Here is a 24101-nt window from a genome sequence, read left to right as displayed (position 1 = left end):
TCCCCAATATAGTTCACTGGGAAGGGAAGTACAAAATGGGTCTTCATCTGGCATGGTTTGAAAGTAGGATCCTAAGAGAAAAATGCATTATTGTCACAGTTCATATAGATGAGACAATTTATCCATATGAGAACTCTGGCTTTCTGGAGAACTATGAAGTTCCGCCAAGCACACAGACACACAAATGCTAAATCTGCCACTTGACCTACACTGCGAGCACTGACATTTCGCTTGTGCCCGCATTAGCAATCCAGAATGCAGAACTGCCTTGGGAAACTAAAGTACATGGACACTGTACATCAGCTACCCATCCTTGCACACCAGCTCCTCAGTTGTGCAGGCCTTGTATTATCACCACAGACTTTTGACTGGCATGCTTCCCCTGCCATGTCTTTACTTTGATTGAACCAAGTGTCCATAACTCTCCACTTCTACATCCACCTAAGTGCATGGTCACCGCATCATATTTCAGGCCATCTACTCAATTTTAGATATTGAAACCCGATTCAGAAACTGAAACCCCCCCAAAAATGCAAACTATTTACGAACAGCAGAAGCTATATGAATTTCTGCTCAAACAACCCCTGCAATAAACTTGATTCTTCCTTACACCCTGCTTCAAAACTTCCAGTCCTCTTTGTGTCCCCAGGCCTCTGCAGCACTCGCTTCTTTGCCTCTTTCACCCATACACCTGCTTGTGAGCTTGCTTAAGCCTGACCAGAGCCTTACACACCTCCAGCAGTTTTCACGAACCCATTTCAACACTTTACTTCAGAGACCTTCTTCCCAGCCCTTCTCACATCTCTGGCTGGCTGGGCCAAGCACAGCAGCACATACACAACTGCTCGGCAAGCAGAACCGTGGGCTGAGCTCTCCCTGCCTTCTTCTCAAAGGAGAGCTCGGGATATGCTAAGCTATTTATCTCTCCTGTAGCCAAATACAGATTTTCATTTTTACTTAATTGTCACTGATGCTTTTCTGTCAGGCGTCATCCACACTGAGAATCATTTAGGGAGGAGAGGAAGGGAAGGAAGGGGGTAACTGGGAGTGACACCACACAAGCCTGGTTCTGAAATCAGGATAAAAATAAAATAAGCATCACTTACAAGACACAGCACAAGCAGGTATTTGCCTGCACAGGTGGGTGTGAAGATAGCTAAGTGACCTTCATGCCAGAACTAAAAAGGATTACATAGAAGGATGAAGAAGTCTGATGGCTAGTTTAAAGAAACAATCCAGTCAGAGGGTGTAACCAAAGAGCACATTATGCTCCAGTGGTGTGCCTCTAAAAGGCTTAAGATGGACCATTAGTATCAGTAACAGCTCTCTAACACCAATATCCCCAACCAATAGCGTACTTACATTAACTAGTTTCCTTGTGATCTGCAAACCAGTAAGCATTTCGCTTCCCATGGGTTTGACTTCTGAAGATTTCTACAAGAGACCCAGCCCTCATATTAAAACATGATTCAACAATTTAGACTAATAATATTACAAATGCAACTCCTACCCTTCAAACTCCTTTGAAACCACCATCAGACTGTGTCTTCACAAACATAAGCAAGCTACTCAATTACTTCTTTATATTTGAACTTCTAAGCAAATGCCAAATAAATTTCTTTTCAAGAGTAATTTGGCACTGAAAGACACCAAGACAGAGATTAAATGAGGCCCAGAAAGTTTCAGACTATCATTTCCCTCACGGGTAGCAAACTGGGAGCTTACTCCAGTCTCATCAGAAATTAAGACAGATCTACATATTGGCAGAGCAGATCCTTTGCCAACTCTATTGAGCCAAGCTCATTTAGTGCCAAATGTCCTGAACATCCTGATAACGAAACAAATTCCTACGCAACTGAGGAACTGCACATCATGCCCTATTTCCTTCTGGCCAACATTTCAAGTAAAGCTCAGCTAGAAAAGAAATTACAACTTAATGCAAAGGAGAAAGTAAGTATTTCTTTTTCCACATCCCACGCAAAAGCAGTAACCTCAGGGTAAGGCTTGACAGCTGATCCACAGGATTACTATTGTCTGCTTTACTGAGGTGAAGACAGCCTCTGTGGCAAAACACACAGCAGCTTATCAGAGAGCTGACTCTTGCAAATTTCTTCAGACATCTTTGTATGGGCATGGTATCCGAGTTCAAATTATCTTCTCCTGATTGCACAGTGGTATTTACACGAGATCAAATCCAACAGTGTTTGACGCCTTACTCACACATGAAGTAATTTCTTACCTCAATCACATGGGGACGAACAGGTTTTCTCTCTTTTTTACTTCTAGCGATGCCCTTTATAAATTTCTCTACTTCTTTAGATGCTTCTGATATCTGTTGAGGTGCTGCATTCACTGAACATCTGTTAAAAATACATATCAAGTTTTCCATGAAATCATAGAATCATTAAGGTTGCAAAAGACCTCCAAGATCGTCAAGTCCAACCATCAACCCAACACCACCATGCCTACTAAACCATATCCCAAAGTGCCACATCTACACATTTTTTGAACGCCTCCAGGGATGGTGATTTCACCACCTCTCTGGGCAGCCGGTTCCAATGTTTGACCACTCTTTCAGTAAATAAATTTTTCCTAATAGCCAGTCAAAGACTCCCTTGACACAACTTGAGGCCATTTCCTCTTATTCTATCACTTGTTACTTGGTAGAAGAGACGGATACCCACCTCGCTACAACCTCATTTCAGGCAATTGTAGATGGTGATAAGGTCTCCCCTCAGCCTCCTCTTCTCCAGACTAAACAACCCCAGTTCCCTCAGCCGCTTCTCATAAGACTTATGCTCCAGACCCTCACCAGCTTTGTTGCCCTTCTCTGGATGCAATCCAGTGCCTCAATGTCCTTCTTGTAGTGAGGGGTCCAAAACTGAACACAGTATTTGAGGTGTGGCCTCACCAGTGCCTAGTACAGGTTACAATCACTTCCCTACTCCTGCTGGCCACACTATTCCTGATAAAAGCCAGGATGCTGTTGGCCTTCTTGGCCACCTGGGCACACTGCTGGCTCATATTCAGCCGGCTGTCAGGTGCTTTTCCACCAGGCAGCTTTCCAGCTTCTCTTCCCCAAGCCTGTAGTGTTGCATGGGATTGTTATGACCCAAGTGCAAGACCTGGCACTTGGCCTTGTTGAACCTCATACAATTGGCCTCATCCCATCAATCCAGCCTGTCCAGATCCCTCTGCAGAGCCTCCCCACCCTTGAGTAGATTGGACCCCCCCGCCCTATTTGGTGTCATCTGCAAACTTACTGAGGGTACACTCAATCCCCTCATCCAGGTCATTGATAAAGATTTTAAACACAACTGGCCCCAGAACTGAGCCCTGGGGAACACCACTTGTGACTGGCCAACTGGATTTAACTCCATTGACCACAATTCTCTGGGCTTGGCCATCCACTTTTTACCCAGTGAAGAGTACGCCTGTCTAAGCCATGAGCCATCAGCTTCTCTAGGAGAATGCTGTGGGAGACAGCGTCAAAGGCTTTGCTAAAGTCCAAGTAGACATCCACAGCCTTTCCCTCATCCACTAGGCAGGTCACCTGGTCATAGAAGTAGACCAGGGTCGTCAGGCAGAACCAGGGCCTGATCCCCTGGTTGTCCTGCACATGCCCGGTGAGCGTACTCAAGATGAACCACTCCATAATCTTCCCTGGTACCGAGGTCAGGCTGACAGGTCTGTAGTTCTCTAGATTCCCCCTCCAGCCCTTCTTTCAGATGGGCATCACACTGGCAAGCCTCCAGCCATCCGGGACCTCCCCTGTTAACAAGGACTTCTGATAAATGATGGAGCGTGGCTTGGCAAGCTTCTCCACCAGCTCCCTCAGTACTCTCGGGTGAATGCCATCCAGCCCCATAGACTTGCGAGTGTCCAGGTAGCACAGCAGATCATTAACAGTTTCCTCCTGGATTATGAGGGGTTTATTCTGCTCTCCAGCCCTGTCTTCCACCTCAGGGGGCTGAATACCCTGAGGATAACTGGTCTGACTACTAAAGACTAAGGCAAAGGCAGCATTAAGTACCTCAGCCTTTTCTTCATCCTTGGTGGCAATGTTCTCCTCCACATCCAATAAAGGATGGAGATTTTCCTTGGCTCTCTTTTTGTTGTTAATGTATTTGTAAAAACATTTTTGTTATCTCTTACAACAGTGGCCAGGTTGAGTTCTAGCTGGGCTTTTGCCTTTCTCATTTTCTCTCTGCAAGACCTAACGAGATCCCTGTACTCAAGTTGCCAGCCCCTTCTTCCTAAGGTGGGAAACTCTTCTTTTTTTCCTGCGTCCCAGCAAAAGCTCCCTGCTGAGCCAGGCTGGTCGTCTTTCCCACCAGTTTGTCTTACGGCACATGGGGACAGCCTGCTTCTGCGCCTTTAAGACCTCCTTCATGAAGAATGCCCAGCTATCCTGGACCCCTTTTGCCCTTCAGGATTTTTAAATACATTTTTGTGTTTTCAGACGGTCCTTTATAATATGCACTGCTTTTCTTCCTAAACATTTTCTATTAAATCATCAGCATGTTGGATCTGTGGTCATTGATAATCATTATTACAGAAAAAAGTAAAATACTCATAATCCAGCATTTGATATGCCAAAAAAAAAGTCACAGTCCAATTGCTTTCCTCTTGCTTGCCCAAAACCACCTTCAGACCTAGACTTCAGCAGCAGCTGTCAAATCAATTCTGTGCACAGGACAGGACTACATCAGTTTTGCAAAATATAAAAGTCTCACAAAGAAACTAATGTCCTCTGCATCATCTCTTTACAGGCAGACCTACCATGATTTTGAACATTACAGATATTTCCGAAATTTTATTCATCATCTCATGCTTCGCAAAACAAAACTTTGCAACTTACGTCACTTGAAATGGACTTATTTTTGGAACTAATGTGTCTGACACTAAACACCGTAAAGTACCCTCTTACTTTTTCCAATACATGTGTAAAGCAGATTTCAGCATGTCACTATTTTCCTTTTAGGAGAAATAAGAGTCCAAAACAAACTGCATTCTACTGTTACAATACAATATAACAGTATTTGTCTCTTGAGCATCTTTAACGAAAGAAAAAAAAGGTAGAATTTTGAGTATTTCTGTGAAGTTCCACAGGCCACACTTTTGGTACAACAGTTATACACTAAATGTGCCATAAGTTTCTCATACCAGTTAAAAAATGAACAAAATAAGCCATAGCTATGACTTCATAAGCAAGGAGAATTTAACTAGTAACATTTTTGTAGTTTTTCCACAGACCTCCTGTTTCACAAAAACCCAGTACTCCATGAAGCGCACTGACAAATGCCCATTCTCAGGCCATGGACTCTCTCTTCAACCAGAATGCCCCTTTTCTCTTTAGCTGGAACTCACCTGATGTTGTCACTATTTAATAAATACTTCTTAATGCGTGGCAGTTTGCGTAGTATTGGTTTAATATCCGACATTTCTGCTATTCTCTTCATCAGCTTCACCTGTGCAGGAAGGGAAGGCAGAAAGACTACAGGTTAAGCCAATAGAAAGAATTAACAAAATGAGCACTGCCATTCCAAAGTCGGGGATTTGGGCCTCGCCGAAGGATGCCATTAACTTTTCACCTGATCCATCCCACTGAACATTTCTTGCAGTTCTCCAGAAGGTGTAAGGTTTTTGCTGGCTCTAATAGAGGCATATAGATGCCCACAATCTGGAATCCCATTTGACAGCTCCTGGGCAGTCTTCTTAACCAGCACTCTGAAGTGTTCCTCCTCCTCAAACCGGGGGCTGAAAAAGAGCAGAAGCAGGTCTCTCAGTCTCATGCAAAAGCACGCCAATGGAATTTACAACACTGAATCATTAATCATTCCAAGTTCAACAAAGAGCTCTTAGACTGTTGGCTCTCCATTTAATCCACTGTGTAGTCATGCAAATGGTGGAATACTTAGGTTTAGAAACTGGGAGCCATTCAAAGATACAGTTATAAAAAGAAATCCCGAAGTATGATCTCTAAGAAGAGAATGGTTGGAAGAAGAGGGGAAAAAGAAAACCCAAAACACATGCAAAACCACAAATAAACAAAACCCAATGTACTGTACTTGTTAAATATTTCACTCCATAAATGCATCATGTCTGGCAGATTTCTATCCAAGCACAGAGATGAAAAGAGCACACCCTGAAGGAAAAAAGAAAAACAGAACACAAAAAAAACCCGTTCACACAAGACAACCAAAGCAATGGCCTAGAAATGCACAATAACTTTTTATGAAAGTGATGCAATGATGCTACACATCACAAAACCACTTTAATGCAGGCTATGCTACTAAAGCCAGAGCAGACATGAAATGCGATTGTTCTTCACACAAAGCAAGCCTGTCGATTCCTCTTCTCAACAGTAAGCAGCAATTCAGAAACAAGATTTCTTATTTTTCACATGAAGTACAAATAAAACTGTCCTGGGGATGCACCTTTCTGCAAAGGAGTCTCCCTGATTCAGCTCCAGGATCCATGGGGAGCAAACACAGCAGCAGACCCTGGCAAGTCCAAAAATGTCTTAAGAGGATATTGCTAGGACTGTTATGACCAATACCAAGATCTAAGGATCTTGCAAACGTTCCATGTTTCTGAACCACAATAACAGTGACATACGCAAATTAACAGCAATCTTTATGTATGACACCACCATTTTGTCCTCTACCCTATGCTTCCAAAATTTTTGCAGCACTCAAAAATATGGTGACAGATGCTAGTGAAGCACTGCCTTAAAATGAATCACCACCTCAAGCACTCCCCTTAAAACAAGACACTAAGTTACTGTAATTGTCAAATTTATATCTTACGCAAAAAGGCACGAGTCCTTTCATACACCAAGCTTTCAATCTACATTAGCTGACCCTCTACCTGGAAGCCTGACTGACCCTTAACTACAGTGCTGTTATTGCAAGTGTATACAACTTGACGTTTATGATTAATTTACCTGTTCATACACATCCAGGTGTGAATCATCTGGAATGACATGTGGGCTGACAGACATCCCACCTGTTTTTAGCTCTATTTTCTGGGCCTGTTCCCTGTAATCAAGGGCTCCACATCCCATCCTGTGAAAAACAATAGAGATTTACTTCCATTTTCAGCGTATGCCAAAACCAGGATTCATATGCCATTTGCAAAGGAGACTGTTTAGGCCAATATAATTTAGCAACTAAATGATTTGGGGCGTTACCAGGCAAACATAATACTTCATACCTTATGAAAGAAAAAAATAATACACCAGGCTTTTCAATTAAAGCATCTTGTTAATTCAAAATGGTGTATTAAAATGTGTGTTTGCTACCAACATCCATATGGAACTACAGTAATAACACCACAGAAGCAGTTACCACCAATAAAAAGAACAGATTCCTCCTCCCACTGTTTCTGCAGGACACCAACTTACCAGCATTTCCCCTATATAATAAAAACAGTTGCTGAAGTTATTACAATACAGCTTACTGAAATAATATGGCTTTTATCTTATTGCTTTAGCTTCTAATACAGTAAACCTCTCACTTTGTAATGACATTGCAGAAGAGCGGCACATATGGTTTGAGCTCCTCGGGAAGAGTGTTCAAGCTGGAAACAGCTCTGAAATAGACCACCCCGTTGGTTGGCTGAGCACAGTACTGGACAGGAATTTCATCAGCTAGGGATAAAAAAAAAAAAAAAACAACAACCAAAAACACAAAACCAAAAACCAAAGAACAAGTTTCCTACTATAAACACATAAAGGCGAAACAATTTCTTACAGGAACTTCATATTAAGAGTTATTTCCTGCTGGCACTTCAGAGCCACTTCTTGTTTGAGCTTTGCATGTTGTACTGAATGCTGGACTGAAGGGGTTTTATTGTTTCTGTGGTAGGGTAACGGATACCTGGACAATTTGATGACAGAATTCTGTTGACAGAGGCCACACTTTAGAGCTGACATTCAAATAAAGGAATGGTAATTGGTTTCTGAACAACTCATTAAGTTTTTCTCCCTTGCTTTTTGCCTTCATCACCTCAAAAGTTGAAGAAAGCGGGCTCCCACACTGTACATTCTCTTCTAAGCCAGCACATTTTTCTATGGCTCCTGTACAACATATTCTGTAAAAACTAGCTAGGAAGGGAAAGCGGTAAGGCAGGCCCTCTGCACAAGCTGCCAGGAGCGCTGCACCCTGGATAAGTCTTTGGAAAGTGGGGAGATTGCTCAAGAGCGGTGGAGCGTGCCACCTAGGGACTCCTCTGACTGCAGGGCAGGGCAGGCAGTGAGTAAGCGGGCGGCAGGGAGCTCGCATCAGGAATGCTGCTGCCGGACCCTGGGATGGGCGGGTGGCTGGTTCGAGCCGAGAACAGCTCTACAGTGCCCCTCGGAGGCAATGGCGAGAAGCGTCTGCCCACCCACTGCAAACTGCCCACCACAGAGATGGTAGATGATGGACTAGAGGAAAAGGGCTGTAACTATGGACAGCAAGCAGACAGTACACATGCTTTGTAAAGAGCAAAAAAGAGCAACAGCCGAGCAAGCAGGTAGCTAAGAAGCCAAGAGCGTTGCTCTTTCGAGGATGAAATAGCAGTTGCACCAACCTGCAAGTGTTGTCTCCAGCACAGTGAATGGGATTTTGGGCTCAATGTCGGACACTTTTAGAGCTGGGAGACAAGAGGTATCCTGAGGTTTGCTTTGAAGAGCAATTAATTCCAAACCTAGTAAGGAGAGCAGAATACCAGTTTGTCATTTTCAGCTTTTAGCAAAAGTGCTGTTAAAACCTCCTGAGGCAATGCAGACCAGAAAAACACAAGAGTTTGAAGTTTAGCATTTTCTGTCAACAATTCTTTCATATATTTTACTGAAACAAATTCTGCAGATTACCACGTCCCAACAGAAAAGAGAACACTGTATCTTTGTAAATTCTCCTTCCAATCCCCCTTCACATCCTGTTTAGGGTAACATGCAATTTTAACACTGATGAAGTGGCATCTGCCAGCCTGTCCTGTCACGCAACTCTGCCAACACCAATTCAGACCTCGCAGGTAAGCAGCTTCTTTTAACCCACTCCCCCCAGTTCTTATTCAAGTGCTCTTGTCAGTACACTAACGCAGCTAAATTGTTGTCTTTACTTTTACATTTCAGCCTCTTTCAGATTCTAGCTGGTCACCTCTAAATGCTCTCCAATTTATCTTCCTAAGTCGAAAGCCTCATCTGATTTTCTGCGCCCCTAACCCCCTCCTAGTACCAAAGCTTCAGAAGATTAACCCCTTTTTTAGAGGATTTCTGCGACTAGATCACTGTTTTCACAAATTCAGATGACTGCCCAGGGTCTCCAAGTTTAAGTTATTGCCCAGAAAAAGTTAAACACAGCATTATTTTTCATAGTTTTCAGTAGAAAAGGTAAGAAATAAAATTACAAAACATAAGTTTTATAGGAGCATGGAGCAGACCTCATGCGCTCAAAAATAAACAACTTCAGGATAGATGGTGGAATTCATCTTGTACTTAGGGCAAGTTTACATGGGAAAGAAAGAGCAGATCAGTATTTTAAACCAACTTCCTTTCTTCTGCCCTACTGGAAACCTTGATCATTCTATTTTTGAGTGTTAAAACTAATCGGATATACCAATCATACATTGCTGTGTTAACGCTACACTGCATAGCTCCATAACACATATACACAAACTTCCAACAAAAATCATCCCTTTCAGAGCAAATGGTGGAGAGTGCCTGAGAATTTAAGATATTTTACAGAACACCAGCTAAAAAACTGGCTGTGTTTTTAAGCAGTTACCCCAAAGAAAAATATGAAAAAGCACATTAACCTTTTTCAAAGATTTGGGTTTTTTCTTCTTCAGAAAGAGCATTGACCTTTTTTTCCAGCTTTTCTGCTTCGATTTTTGCTTGTTTATCGTGGTAGTCTTCCTCTGGACTCATTGACAGAGTCAATCTATGTGGATTATCCTGCAGACACATATCCCAAAACAAAGCATTATTAATTTTTGAGGGCAACTTCCTCCTGTTTTGCCTTAGACTATTGCTTCATCAGCAGTAGATAAAAACACCCTATGCACCATTTGGCTTGCATATTATCAAAGGTATCATAAACAGGCAATTTCGTATAGAACAGTCTGCTGCAAGGGTGGGGAAGAGAGGCAGCTTACCACAAGAACAAGCATGAACAACCTTCTGCAAAATTTTAGTATAGACTAAGAATCCCTCAACAGCACACAGTACTCATTAGTTTAATTAAATCAAGGTTAAACAACTGTACATAAGGCTACAGAGCAGCATGCCACAGGTTTTAACTGGAGAATGTTCTAAGATGGGGAATCTGGTGAAATGCAGGAGGGTTTCATTAAACACCTCTTCCAACCTGTCCAAGCTTGAGTGCACGGAGATCCCATATGATGTAAAATGTGCATGCCTTATCCTGCTCAGAAATGCTTTACATCAGTCCTGCTGCCAGAGAACTCCACGCATTATGTAAGTGTCACAACTGCTGTTGAATTTCTCTTTGTACTGGACTGTGGAATTTTAATAACAGAATTACTCAAGCAGCTTCCATTTTATATAATAGTGGGAGGCTATTCAAAAGATAGCAACCTCAAAAATTGACCATTTCAAAGTAGGAGTCAAACAGCAACATCTGTCACTGACAGACACTGCCTATAATTTGGGACAATGTAATCGGATTCTGTTTTATCAGTTTATCTCCCCCGTGCTTAAGTGGAAAGACTATGGAAACCCAGTTGACTACAGAGTTGAAGAGGGAAATGCAAAATTATCCAGGCATAGTAAAATGGACAGAATGAAGAGCATCCCTTGCTCCTAGCCTTCCTGCTGTATTAATCTCCAGACACAATGTGCAACAGCACATTATATTCTGATATAAGAACATCCAACTATTCTCATTAACTCCTATTGAGTCATGGGTTTGTCTCAGCCCCCTCAGCAGAACTGCATAGTAAAGGACATTCTCAAAAATACTGCACCTGTATTTCTTCTCTACAAAAGCCAAAACAGCTCCCTACTACTTCCAGACACTAATAGTACATTTAGGAAAACAGATTTCAATCGATGCCACTGTTACTCGTTCCGTGAGTATACAAGGACCAGCATTTACTCACTACTAAATCAGGGGGGCAGTTACCTATAATAGATCTGCCCTTCAAAACAACTTAAAGAATTTCAAAAGTGCCGCTGTTCATCTGCACCTAAAAATAGGCAGTACAGTTATGAAAAATGAGCTTTCAGTTTAATTTTAAATATAAAATTGTGATTTAAAAATACTGCAGATATTTTTCTGTAAGTTCTCCTACCTTAAAATAGGTTTTAACTTTTTCCTGAAGAAACATGGGATTTTCTTTAAGGCACTGCCTGAACCGAGAGACTTTATCTGCAATCTTCAGAAGTTCCACTGGATCCCCATCTTGATTCCAGCAGGAGGCTATATACTGAGTGGGAAAGAATAATTAGGTAAGCAGGACAATCCATCTGCATTTCTATAACTGACAGCATCTGTGTTCTGTAACCACCTTATCATTTATATTTGAATAGCAGACATATAATGACTAGTTCTAATATATCTGGAGTGGAAAAAAAAAAGCTGAAATCTGTGTTTAGATTAAAGGACTATTGCATCATCATCTGTTCTCTCCATTCTCTGCTCTAATTTTGTCATACCAAACCACCTTTTCTTTCTTTCTTTCTTTCTTTCTTCTGCATGGGTGTGTATATTTGTATTCTGGAAATCTACTGTAATATTCTTTTCTCCCCCCCATTAAAATAAATTCATTTTTTCAGCCCAAGAAAGAAGGAAAAAAGGAACAGGCAGTAGAGACAAAGTAGTAAATAAATATTACAGTCTACCCATTTATTACATCAGTCAGATAAAATGATTGATAATAAGGCAACTCAAACCTGTAACGTAGATGGGACTTCAGAAAAATAAAATACTAAATAACTAGAAATATCCCTAGGATATTTCTTTTAGAAGGATTTTTATTCTAGTTTTATTCTCTAGTTTGAGACTATTAAGTTTGCTTGAGTTGCTATTTAAAGTTCTTCAAACACACCACAGGGCAGGATATCAAAACCTACTCTGTGTGAGCGGGGAAAAAATGAAACAAAGCAAAATAAAAAAAAAAAATCCCAAGACATTTGAAAGAAAAACGCTAGAAGCATATAGAAAACAAATGCATCAGAACTGCCAAAATCACCTTCTCTTTTCTTACCCCTTTAATTACAAGCAAGTACAGTAAGCCTTCCAGACTTTTTCAGTAATATCTATTATCTATTCTGTGGAAAATTGCTAATGTGTTTTAAAGAACACCATTCTTTTAGAATATGCTCCAGTTAATTCTCTTGAAATTAAAGTAGTCACTCATTATTTGAGGCTTCCATTGGGTCATTACAATAACAGTGATGGTTTTTGGTAAGGAACCTTAAAGTTTAACCATATATCCAAGAACGTTGTCCAAACACTTCTTGAACACTGACAGGCTTGGGGCCACGACCAGTTCCTCGGTGTCATGGTTTAACCCTGTCTGGCAGCTCAGCCCCACACAGCCGCTCACTCACTGCCCTCACAGGGGGATGCGGGGGGAAGAATCGGAACGGTAAAAGCGAGAAAACTCATGGGTTGAGATAAAGACAGTTTAATGTGTATGGCAAAAGCTGCATGCAAGCAGAGCAAAATAAGGAATTCATTCACTGCTTCCCACCCGCAGGCTTGTGTTTAGCCATCTCAGGAAAGCAGGGCTCCAGCACATGTAACAATTATTTGGGAAGACAAAACACCATCACTGCAAACACCCCTCCCTTCCTTCTTCTATCCCCAGCTTTATATGCTGAGCATGACATAATATGGTCTGGAAGATCCCTTTGGTCAGCTGCGGTCAGCTGTCCCAGCCATGTCCCCTTCCAGCTTCTTGTGCACCCCCAGCCTACTCACTAATAGGGTGAGAAGCAAGGAAGGCCTTGACTCTGTGTAAGCACTGCTCAGCAGTAACTAAAACATCCCTGTGTTATCAACAGTTTTCAGCAAAAATCCAAAATGTAGCCCCATACAAGCTACTATGAAGAGATTAACTCTATCCCAATAAAAAACAGTACACTTGGGGAGCTTGTTCAAGTGTTTGACCAGCCTCTCCGTGAAGAACTTTTTCCTAATATCTAACCTGTACTTCCCTGATGCAACCTGAAGCCATTTCCTCGTGTCCTATTCCCGGACACCAGAGAGAAGAGACCAGCACCTCCTGCTCCACTCCCCATCATGAGGGAGTTGTAGACAACAATGATGTCACCCCTCAGTCTCCTCTTCTCCAAGGTGAGCAAATCCAGTATCCTCAGCAGCTCCTCATAAGGCATGCCCTCTAGTCCTTTCAGCATCTTTGTTGCCCTTCTTTGGCCATTTTCTAATATTTTTATGTCATTCTTATATTGTGGAGCCCAAAACAGCACACAGCACTCGTGAGGCTGCACCAATGCTGAGTGTAGTGGGACAATCACTCCTTTCAACCAGTTAGCTATACACTGCTTAACGCACCCTAGGATATGGTTGGCCCTTTTTGGCTTTATGTGACTCATACTAAGCTTCACCACCAATGAAAACCTCCAGATCCCTTTCTGCAGGGCTGCAGTCCAGCCTTGTCCCCCAGTCTATATGTGTATCCAGGATTATACTGTCCCAGGTGCAGAATCTACATTTGTCCTTGTTAAATTTCATAGAGTTTGTGATTGTTCAGTGCTCTAATCTATCAAGATCTCTCTGCAAGGCCTCTTTACTCTCAAGGCAATCAAGGGCTCTACCACTCTCTCCCAGCTCCTCCTACTTTAGTATTGTCAGCAAACTCAACTCCTGTGCCCAGGTCATTGATAAAAAAAACATTTGAAGAGAACTGGCCCTAAAATTGAGCCCTGCAGAACAACAGTAGTGACTAGCCACCAGTCAGATGTTACCCCATTTACTAAAACTCTTTGAGCCCCACCCTTCAGCCAATGGTTCACCTATCATACTGCATCTAGCTCTGGGGCCCCCACCACAGGAAAGATGTGGACCTGTTGGAGCGGGTCCAGAAGAAGACCAGAAAAATCAGAGGGATGGAACACCTCTCCTATGAAGAAAAGCTGGGGTTGTTCAGCCTGAAGAAGAGAAGGCTTCAGGGAGACCTTATTGCAGCCTTTCAATATATGAAGGAGGCTTGTAATACGCAGAGATACTTTTTACCGGGCCCTCTAGTTAACAGGACAAGGAACAATGGTTTTAAACTGAAAGAGGGCAGATTTAGGTTGGACATAAGGAAGAAATTCTTTACAATGAGGGTGGCAAGACACTGGAACAGGTTGCCCAAAGAAGTTGTGGATGCCCCGTCACTGGAAGTATTCAAGGTCAGGTTGGATGAGGCTTTGGGCAACCTGGTCTAATGGAAAGATAGCCCTGCCCACGGCAGGGGGTTGGAACTAGATGATCTTTGAAGGTCCCTTCCAACCCAAATCATTCTATGATTGTATGACTGCTTTAGCTATAACTATGTCCCTTTCAGGCCCTTTTCAAAGTCAACTTCTAAAATATGACCTCAGGGAAACAAACGGAAATATAACCCTCTTCTGTGGGAGCATTAACACCAAATGCTGCATGACTGTTTGGTCTTTAAAAGTAAGAATTGTTTAAGAGCTTTCTGTTCTAGAATTAAGTCCTAAGAGTTGAATCAACTTCAAGACTTAAAAATGTTGAGACAAACTATATGCATCAATATTTCATCACACAGAATTACTCACACAATCTGAAGACATGCTAGAAAGTATTTGCTATCAAAATCAGGCAAATTTTGCCAGATACTTCTATGAAACATGACAGGCAATTAAATATCCACAATTTGTCTGTTCCATTGTATGGCAATCTGATTTGAAACAGTTCTTGGTTGTGCTCTCCAATTTACAAGTCTCATGTTAACCCAGGACTCTGCTTCTTACCCTAACTTTGAATGCCAGAGGAATGAACTCCTGTTCATACTGAAGATACAACACTCGAGAGACACAAAGCAAAAGAGCTGCTAAGCAAATGAAGTTGCTGCAGAGCACCAAAAAAACCCAGAGAACACTGGAGAGTGGGTGGCAGCAGGAGGCCCTGATTTCCAAACTGACTGCAAATACCGCAGCTTTTTTTTTTACAACAACTTGCAGACTTCTCAAAGACATCACATTCTGCTGTGGAACGCGTTTTCCATAACAGCTTAGGTATCAAAATTTTAAGCCGAGAATTTAATTAGTGTACATTTTCACTTGTGAATTTTTAAGTTAAATTACAGCAGTACAACCCTGAATTCCATAGAAAAATATAGTTGTTCTTTTCAATTTTTGAAAATCAAGAAAGATGAGGAACTCCTAGAGAGAGTTCAGAGGAGAGCAACAAAGATGATGAGGGGACTGGAGCATCTCTTCTATGAGGAAAGGCTGAGAGAGTTGTGCTTGTTTAGCCTGAAGAAGAGAAGACTGAGAGGGGACCTCATCAACACATACAAATATCTCAAGGGTGGATGTCACAAGGACGGAGCCAGACTCTTTGCAGTGGTGCCCAGCAACAGGACAAGGGAAAATGGGCACAAACTGAAACATAAGAGGTTTCAGTTGAATACGAGGAAGAACTTCTTTACTTTGCGGGTGACAGAGCCCTGGAACAGGCTGCCCAGGGGGGTTGTGGAGTCTCCTTCTCTGGAGATATTCAAAGCCCGCCTGGATGATGTCCTGTGCAACCTGCTCTAGGTGAACCTGCTTTAGCAGGGGGGTTGGACTAGAAGATCTCCCGAGGTCCCTTCCAACGCTTGCCATTCTGTGACAGCAGCCAGTATAGCATGCCTCTATTACAGCAGTAGCCAGTGAAAAGTTTTACATATCAAGAGCCTATAAAATGACTCCATATTTGGTACAGATGCAGAGAGTAAATTTCTTATCCATTCCTAAACACCACACACAAGCACACATACAGACTTACAGATGTCAGGGCAAGTCCAAAACTTGTAGACTGATGCTTCAGCTGGATTTCAATTTTGTGAAGTAGAGCTTCAATCCTATCTTCCTCAAATCCTTTCCTTTGGGAAGGGGTCATGAGAGAAGGAAATCATATCCATTAACACTAATCACTTTAAGTGAAGTTACAAAAATGAATTATGACATCGATAAAAGAAGCACTACAACATAGTGTCTTCCACACGGAATTAAAATTGATATGAAATAATCTTATCATGCTGTGTCATTTAGTGAAACTGCACTAATGTCATTAAAATCCTGAAGGTTACGCTGATTAATATGCTACAATAGAAGAAGTTAGCAGAAATAAGTTTTAAGAGTATTGAACAATATGACTGCTTCTTTGGTGCATTTATTTTTAATATAACTAATTTCTTAAGGCATGTTACATATATGCCTGTATTATTATATGCCTATATATTATTATATTATTAATACGTAATTGTAAGACTGTATGAAAGAACAAACAGTATTCTCAAAAATTTAGCATTACTCACGCAATAACTTCGTCAACTGTTCTAGCAATTATCTGTTTCACAGTATCAATGTCTCCTTCAGCAATACCCTGCAGACCTACACTGAAATAAGCTTCTCTTGTTGAGCCATTAAACCTAGAATAAAACATACTCAACTCAGTGACAAGTACTAGAACTTAAGCATTAAACCTGCCAGCAAAGGCAGAAGAAGGGGAAAAACACCCATAATGACCACATAAACACACACACAGGATTTTAAAAGCTAGATAGAAAGAAAAATAATTACCAAAGAGGCAAGAAATGGAACTTAAAAGCATTTTTTTGATCAATTGCAGTAGTAGTAGTGCACTGTTAAGAAAACATATGGCATATGATATTAGAGAAAGAAAAACAGTTACAGAAGAAAAGCTGGTCTTGTCTTTTCATCTTCCCATTCATCTGTAAGTACTTTCAGGTAAAGAAGTCTGTTTTTCTAAGGTGAAAATTTTAGCTGCCTGTAATGCCAAACACATACATTCTACTTAAGCAGGTGAGTAGGATGGTATTTTTAAATTTGTACTTTTAAAGCAGTATTTGTAAAGTGGTGAAGGTGAAGTGTTCCATGTTTGTTGGAATTATTTTCAATAGCACTTCAAACAAAAAAAAAAGTAAAGATAATTTTGTTCAAGGTGTCAGACAGGGTTAACAATAAGAAGTCATCTTTAGAGAGACAAATTGACACTTGCAGAAATACAGAACACCTAGCAGTTTGAACAGCCAACAAACAAAAAGCAATAGGTGTTCATCAACTCTAAACATCCACTATCTCATGTCTAAAAAACACAGAAGGGATTCAGTGACAGACTCAGACGTTGAATTTTGGAATACTGATCTCTCACTGATACTCAGACTTATTCTGCTAGATTTATTCATCAGCACAGTCACTAAGGCAAATTAAAGCAAACTCACTGTATAGTTCAACACCATATTAATATAGTCAACCTGGAAAAGGCTCAGCAGACAAAACGTAAAACTGAATCACCGTTTCAGTGTCTAAAGACTGATTTCTACTGCCATGTCCTGTGATTAAGATGGCACTGGCATGCACGACATGACACTTGCAGGAAACCCAAGATGTGGCACAGAGACAGTTCAAGCCAGGCAGAGTACCCTTAAGGCATTAAAATATGGATGAGTATATTAACATTTCCCACTCAAACATCTGAGACAGCCAGTGGAGACAAAGGCATGATTTTGTCATCCTCAAGTCTAAAAATCAGACAGATGAATCATGCCCTGACAGTGCTTCTTTCGTTCTGCTGACAATAAAGGCAAACTACGATGAGCAGCTGAGCCTGTAGCTAGGTGAAGACAATCCACCCACCCTTAGTCTGCAGAGCAGAGCGAGCTCAGAAGACTGGCTGCAAGAGCTACACTTTGAATAAGTAAGTGTTGGCAGAAATACCCTGTATGGAGGCAATGGCAAGTTAATGGCAGCTAAACTACACAAAAGCGCATTTTTGCCAAACCTACCTACTACTAAAATACAGAATTAAAGCAAAAAAGCAAAGGTAACACACTACAGAGAAAAGCTAGCAAACTCTTCTGAGTAATACTAAATGGCCAACATGAAAATCCCAAGTAAATTAGGGCATTGAAGGTATACCATGTTTTATCTATGTATTTTTCTTGTTCATAAGCTTTAGGCAGTACAACTTTCTTTAAACTAACATAGCTTTTATCAAATTGACAAGACAAAAATTACACTTGAGAATGCTTTATAGATCATCAGCAGAAACTCTTAAGATATTAAAATATTAAAATAACATTATTCTGGTGTAAATTGCCTGTATAAGAGATGACTTCTCTCAACTTAATAGTGGTTTCTAACTTTTCTAATATCGCTTATAGTGATGAAGTGTAAATTGCAACACTTACCCAACATCAGGAGAAAAATCTGTACCAACACCAGACTCAATTAAGGCTTTGTAAAAAGGAGAATTCGGCCCATCAACCAACAGTGAAGACAACAGGCTTAGTGTGAACGTTTCAAAAGTGTCTGTAATACTGAAGAAAGATTGACAGTTCTTAAAAAACACCAAGCTACAAATACGAGATACCCAGCATCACTGAGCTCATTTCAGAAGAATTACTTCTATAAAACAGCGTAGACGGAGCAAGGGAAAAATAATTGTCAGTTATGAACACTGCACCAAACCTTACGGAACTAAGAGAGTTCTGAGTCTTTCACTTTTTCTAATTAGCAGTAAAGCAAGTTAAATTAGGCTGCAAGTGCAGAAAAAGTTAGTAGTATGGTCATACAGAAAAGCAGAAAAATCGAAAATAAATTGAAATTTGAATGAATGAAATTTGAATGAATCAAAATTTGAATGATTATGGAAACTGAAAGACAGGAAGCCAGCGTTCCCAAAAGTCTAATCCACTGAACAGTTCTGTAAAATAATGGCTGATTTTGCTTATGTCTATCTGCTAAGGGAAAAGACAGGAAAAATTCTGCTTAGCAATTCAATTTTCATTCGCTAAAGAAGGATTTGTCTAGCTTTCCCATGACATTATTTAACTTAAAGATGACACTTATGAAGAGGGATTGGGGGACATGAAATATGCCTGCATCTTGCTTAAAGTTCTAAAATGAGCCTTTAATTCACAATTTCATTTTGACACACTTACTCTGTCAGTAAGTAGCTGACGCTGACAGTTGTCTGCTTGGAAGGATCGGCAGCAAATGAGTCTAAGCCACATGTTACTCTGTGTTCTCTCTGTAAAGTATAATAAATGTTTTTGATGCAGACTAAACTCAGAGCAGGAGTTACAAATAAAAAAATTACTGCTTGCACCTTCATAGCATCTTCCTTCCAAAGATTTCAAGTAGTTTTACAGATGCTCATGCGTAAGTTCAATATTCATAAGTATATCACAAACACAGGATATTGTGAAAAGTATGAGTCATATCTCAGTTTTTACAAGTGGAGAAACAGAGGAGCTGATCAAGAAAATGTGGCCATAATTAACTCTCTGAGATGGGTTTCAAAGAAATGCTTAAGCTTCTAGACAAGCCAAGGAGGGAAAGGGGAGAACAGAAAAAGTTATTTTTGACACCAATATTTGGAAGTTTAGGTACCACTGGAGGGCATATTTCCTGACAATTAAGTATCAGTATTTGGTAAGCAGCTCTAAACACTTCCCTTTAATAAATGCTTCAATGCTCCAAATGCTGAGGGACTTGAAAGCTGGAAATAAGAAAAATAAAACACTGCACGTAGTCATTACATTACTGAAACTCAAAAGTAAATGTAGTTTTTCCTTTGCTTTAACCAAAAATAAAAATACTTCAGCTCATTTACACACAAATACGCTTCTAAACAAGTAAAGCCAGCAGGCTGAGCTAAAATCTTAACCTGTTATATTAAGTTTCTGCACTTCCAAGATTGGATGTGCATTGTTTCTTTTTGTTTCATTTTTTTGGGTTTTTTTGTTTGTTTGTGTTTTGGTTTGTGGTTTTTTTTTTTTTTTTTATACTTACAGGCTTTTCCCAGAGTTTCTGTTTTGGGATGTCAGTGTTTGATTCAATTCTTTCAAATTTTATCAATGCTTCCTCATGTATTTGTTTCAAATGTTGCTCCAGTGGAAAATTACCGTAAGTGAAAAATCTGCATTTCAAATGAAAGACTGGGATTAAGCATCAGATTTTACATGGAATTGACAGTAACAGCTTTTATTATATTCTGAATTTCATGTAATTTCCAGTGATTCAGTTACATCTAGAAGGGAAGATGCTTTGTAAGGCACCTAGACTAAAGGCCCATCAGCTTGCCATATACATAAAACCCCTGGATCTGTTGGTAAAATTCCACAACGTTTTCCAGCTCCTGTTTTATGCTCTGGAACCCACAAAAAAAAAAAAAAGAATTTGTTTAGTTGCAGCAATATGCAATGTTCCAAGAAAAAAATGTTAGTAATTGAAGCCAGAATCCCAGTGCTCTAAAGTTCCAGAAGACAAAATTCTTATGGTACTCACACATAACGTGTAAAATACGATGATCTCAACTGATCTATAAAACATGGCTGGGTTCTGCAGGTCAGTCTACCAAAACACACACCAGTAACTATAAGAAACATTGCTGATTGCCTCTAGATTAAATATGAGTATGAGGTATGTTTCAGGTAAATGTTATTCCCTGACTAAAATCCGAACACAGGTACAATAGAATACTTGGGATGATGAGAAAAACAAAGGATGGTAAATTCACTATCATGACACGAGTTGATGTTCCATAAGTGAATTAATCAGACTAAAAGATTGACTGCAAAATTGGTTTAGAAGAAAGAAAGATACTACAGATTTCCCTCCATATCACCTCCAAATTTTCAAATAAGATGGCTTTTAGCAGTACCAACAGAATTAGTAGCCGACTCAAATGGATATCCATTATTTAGAACCTGATACAGTAATGTGTGATTCAGAAGCAAATAAACAGCCCTTCATGTACAACTTCTTATTATAACTTTTAATCTGTGTTGAATTCAAGGAGGACAGGAACCCCTAGACTCACCACCACTACTTAAATTGTAACTCCTTAACATTACTGCCAAATACTTATTAGTACATTCAATTTCCCTCCAACCCATGTGAGTTCAAAGTGAATCATCCATAAACAAAAATCCACAAAATAAATCCTCACAGTCAAACAGGCAGAGGTACTCTAGAAAAATCAGTCATATCTCTCTCTCTCAGTAGTCCCTGCTTCCAATTGACCCTTCACTTCCCTCCACAAATTCCTTGCTTCAGTGATGCCCTAGCTGCTGATGGGCATAGGTTATCCAAGTTGCTGGCCAAATGTATGGGAACACTGTATTGCTGGTTTTCCCTCACAAAAAAATGGAACAGTGCTAACTCTATATAACCTAGTAAGTTAGTCACAATTTCAGATACCTGGAATTGCTTGGATGATAATGTGTGGCATGGAACTGTTTAAGCTGCTCCCATGTAAGATCAGGAATACATAATGGATCTCCACCAGATATTACGCCGTAAGTGTGATCAGGAAGGATTTTATTCTGCAGGTGCTGTGCAAATATCCTCTCATTATCTGTCTTAAGAGGAAAACACCGCATTTCAGTAAAGTCATCAAAACAGATTTTAAAAATAAAAGGCACACAATAAGAAGACCTCAGAGCTCTAACTTACACAAGAGCTCCTCCTCCCATAAACACTTTGTTCTGTAGTCCCATAAAACCAGCCAAGTTATCATGTCAATTTAAAAGAAAATTCTACAATAAAATCCATTAGCAAGGCGTTCTTTTATATGTAAACAAACTTTCAACAGGTTAACTTTAAGAATAACCTTGTAACAGATTGCTGACTTCACTGAGGACTCAAATTTCACAAAGGAGGATTGGAAATCGCGGGTGCAATAACGCCATTGATAACCTGCGGCTTAAGCTGCTTCACCACGTATAAGAGCTTAAAACAAAAATTCACAAAACTTACAAATGCCCCTTTCATTTCATTAAAAACAACTCCTTTGAAGACTAGAGGTGTCTGAGGATCAGTTGGGTTCTCATGTTCTAACCTCCAACCTTCTTGCCTGAAAAAATTAGTAACAGGTAGTGTTGGGAGTTTGAAGGTCTTTGGGTTTTGTTTGTTTGTTTTTCAATTTAAGGTTTGTATACATTTCAAGCTGTCCACATCTTACCAGAAATCTAGTTGCCGCAAACATGGAAAGAAAGCTGCGTCCAAGTATACTGACAGGAGATTCTGAAAGTCCTTGGGGTTTTGTGTTGAAAATGGGTAGAGTGTGTAATCACTAGCTGTGTATAAATAAACGTAAAAAGATCAGAAGTTTAGAAAGTCTGAGATGGGTTTTGCTCTCATTTATTTTTAATCTTTCCTCTATATAAATAACTGGAAGAAACTTGCTAAACGATACATATTTTTCCTGAGGAGTACACAGAAGTTCAATGCTGCAATTATTTTACCATGAAAACTTTGCTTTTGCCATATATATAAAAATAATTAAATGCACTGGTGTACACTATAAAGATCCAGCTCTACTGGGGCTTTGTAACTGCCAAATGAACAAGATCTATTTTGTTGCCTTGCCTTGTTAGTTTTTTAATCTCTCACTCACAACATTCACACTTAATAATAATGGCTCTCCAAAGGGAAATTAAGGAGAGACGACAGACAGCTCTACTGCAATAAAACCTCATGTATTTTAAGTGGTATTATTTACTTTAGGCTCACCTGTGAATGCATTCATGAAAGTGGACAGCGACCTGTTTAACATTTTGAAGAATGGATCTCTGCAAGGATACTTTTCAGAACCACATAACACAGTGTGCTCGAGGATATGTGGGACCCCAGTGCTGTCCATTGGAGTGGTTCGGAATTGTATACTGCAAGACAGAGAGCACAGAGAGGAATGCAGTTGTTTGTGATGAGAAGTCCCATCCATCTCCTATCTGCACCTGAGATTTATGGGAAAATTATCACTGCCTAGTAACGAACATGGCATACAGCAGGACACAGAGTTATTGAGTTCTTAAGACTCTTGAGTGCTCAGCCACTTCTAGAGGGTGTACAACGTCTGTACTTCTATTTCTAGAGGTGGTACAGAAGTTTTCAGCACATACCCTAAACACATTTCTTTTTTAGCCAACAGGCTCAGAAAAAACTTTGTGGAAGGTTACAGTAAGAAGAACTGGTTTACATCTTGCAGCTATAAGGCAATTTATCGGAAAGTCCAGTTTTGGCTCACCAACAGAGAAGAGATGATAATAAATTTGAAGTAGTTTAGTGGAGAGCCACAAAGATGGTCAGGGGCTGGAGTGCATGCCCCGTGAAAAGAGGCTGAGGAAACTCGGCTCATTTAGCTTGGGAAAGGAAAGGCATCAAGGGGATTCAACAGCTGCCTTCCAATAACCACAACGAGGTTATGAAGAAGACAGGTTCTTTGCATAGATATGTATGATGGAAGGACAAGAGATAATGTTCATAAATTGAAGCAAGGGAGGTTCCACTTGATCTTAAAGAAAAAAAAAAAACAAACAACCACCAAACAACACCATACAGACAGTTGAATATTGGGAACAGAATGCCCAGAGAGGTTGTAGAATCTGTCTCTGGAAATTTTCTCCTGGATAAATATCTGAGGAACCTCATCTGAATTAAGTGCTGACCCTGTTTTGAGCAGCAGGTTGAACAACAGGCCTCATGACATCCGTTCCAACCTGAAAAACTCTAAGGACATCCCTCAAGGGAAGTACTATTGCCTTTGTTATCACAGAAAAATCCAGTTATGAAGCTGGATTACTATTTATAAACCACAATTTGATGCTGAGATGGAGCATGCTATACTTATATTAATGTTTTACCTGAATAGATTATTGGAGTCCTCTCGAGCCACATGTAAATATCTGGCTCCAGTACTGTCATGACTAAGCTTCACTGCAGTCAGGAACAGCTCAGGAACCGCCGTCACCTGCGTTGGAAGAAAATATCTGTATTACAGTATGACTGCAACTAGGTCAAATAAATCCTGGATGCTACAGCAATGATCTGTTTGTGGACCCTGTATATAATACTGGCATATATGCTATTAAATAAATCCTTT

The 24101-nt window shown here is 40.3% G+C and overlaps 1 protein-coding gene across 1 annotated transcript in view; it reads right to left on the bottom strand.

Moving 5' to 3' along the window:
- Nucleotides 1-24101, bottom strand: part of PITRM1 (pitrilysin metallopeptidase 1) — a 30974-nt gene that overhangs the window by 5490 nt on the left and 1383 nt on the right. The window contains exons 2-22 of the mRNA XM_035896803.1: nucleotides 23863-23969; nucleotides 22733-22884; nucleotides 22182-22296; nucleotides 21977-22073; nucleotides 21419-21579; nucleotides 20009-20135; nucleotides 19156-19244; nucleotides 18403-18531; nucleotides 16507-16620; nucleotides 15975-16071; nucleotides 11302-11436; nucleotides 9805-9943; nucleotides 8578-8694; nucleotides 7522-7654; nucleotides 6950-7070; nucleotides 6072-6148; nucleotides 5595-5760; nucleotides 5371-5471; nucleotides 2240-2360; nucleotides 1363-1434; nucleotides 1-71 (exon numbers count right to left, since the gene is read on the bottom strand). Of these exons, the coding sequence (XP_035752696.1) occupies nucleotides 1-71; nucleotides 1363-1434; nucleotides 2240-2360; nucleotides 5371-5471; nucleotides 5595-5760; nucleotides 6072-6148; nucleotides 6950-7070; nucleotides 7522-7654; nucleotides 8578-8694; nucleotides 9805-9943; nucleotides 11302-11436; nucleotides 15975-16071; nucleotides 16507-16620; nucleotides 18403-18531; nucleotides 19156-19244; nucleotides 20009-20135; nucleotides 21419-21579; nucleotides 21977-22073; nucleotides 22182-22296; nucleotides 22733-22862 (2312 nt within the window). The 5' untranslated portion in view covers nucleotides 22863-22884; nucleotides 23863-23969. The remainder of the gene's footprint in view (nucleotides 72-1362; nucleotides 1435-2239; nucleotides 2361-5370; nucleotides 5472-5594; nucleotides 5761-6071; nucleotides 6149-6949; nucleotides 7071-7521; nucleotides 7655-8577; nucleotides 8695-9804; nucleotides 9944-11301; nucleotides 11437-15974; nucleotides 16072-16506; nucleotides 16621-18402; nucleotides 18532-19155; nucleotides 19245-20008; nucleotides 20136-21418; nucleotides 21580-21976; nucleotides 22074-22181; nucleotides 22297-22732; nucleotides 22885-23862; nucleotides 23970-24101) is intronic.

Source organism: Egretta garzetta, unplaced genomic scaffold, assembly GCF_000687185.1.
Source record: "Egretta garzetta isolate BGI_Z169 unplaced genomic scaffold, ASM68718v1 scaffold6, whole genome shotgun sequence".
Classification (NCBI taxonomy): domain Eukaryota; kingdom Metazoa; phylum Chordata; class Aves; order Pelecaniformes; family Ardeidae; genus Egretta; species Egretta garzetta.
This window is presented reverse-complemented; position numbering and strand designations above follow the sequence as displayed.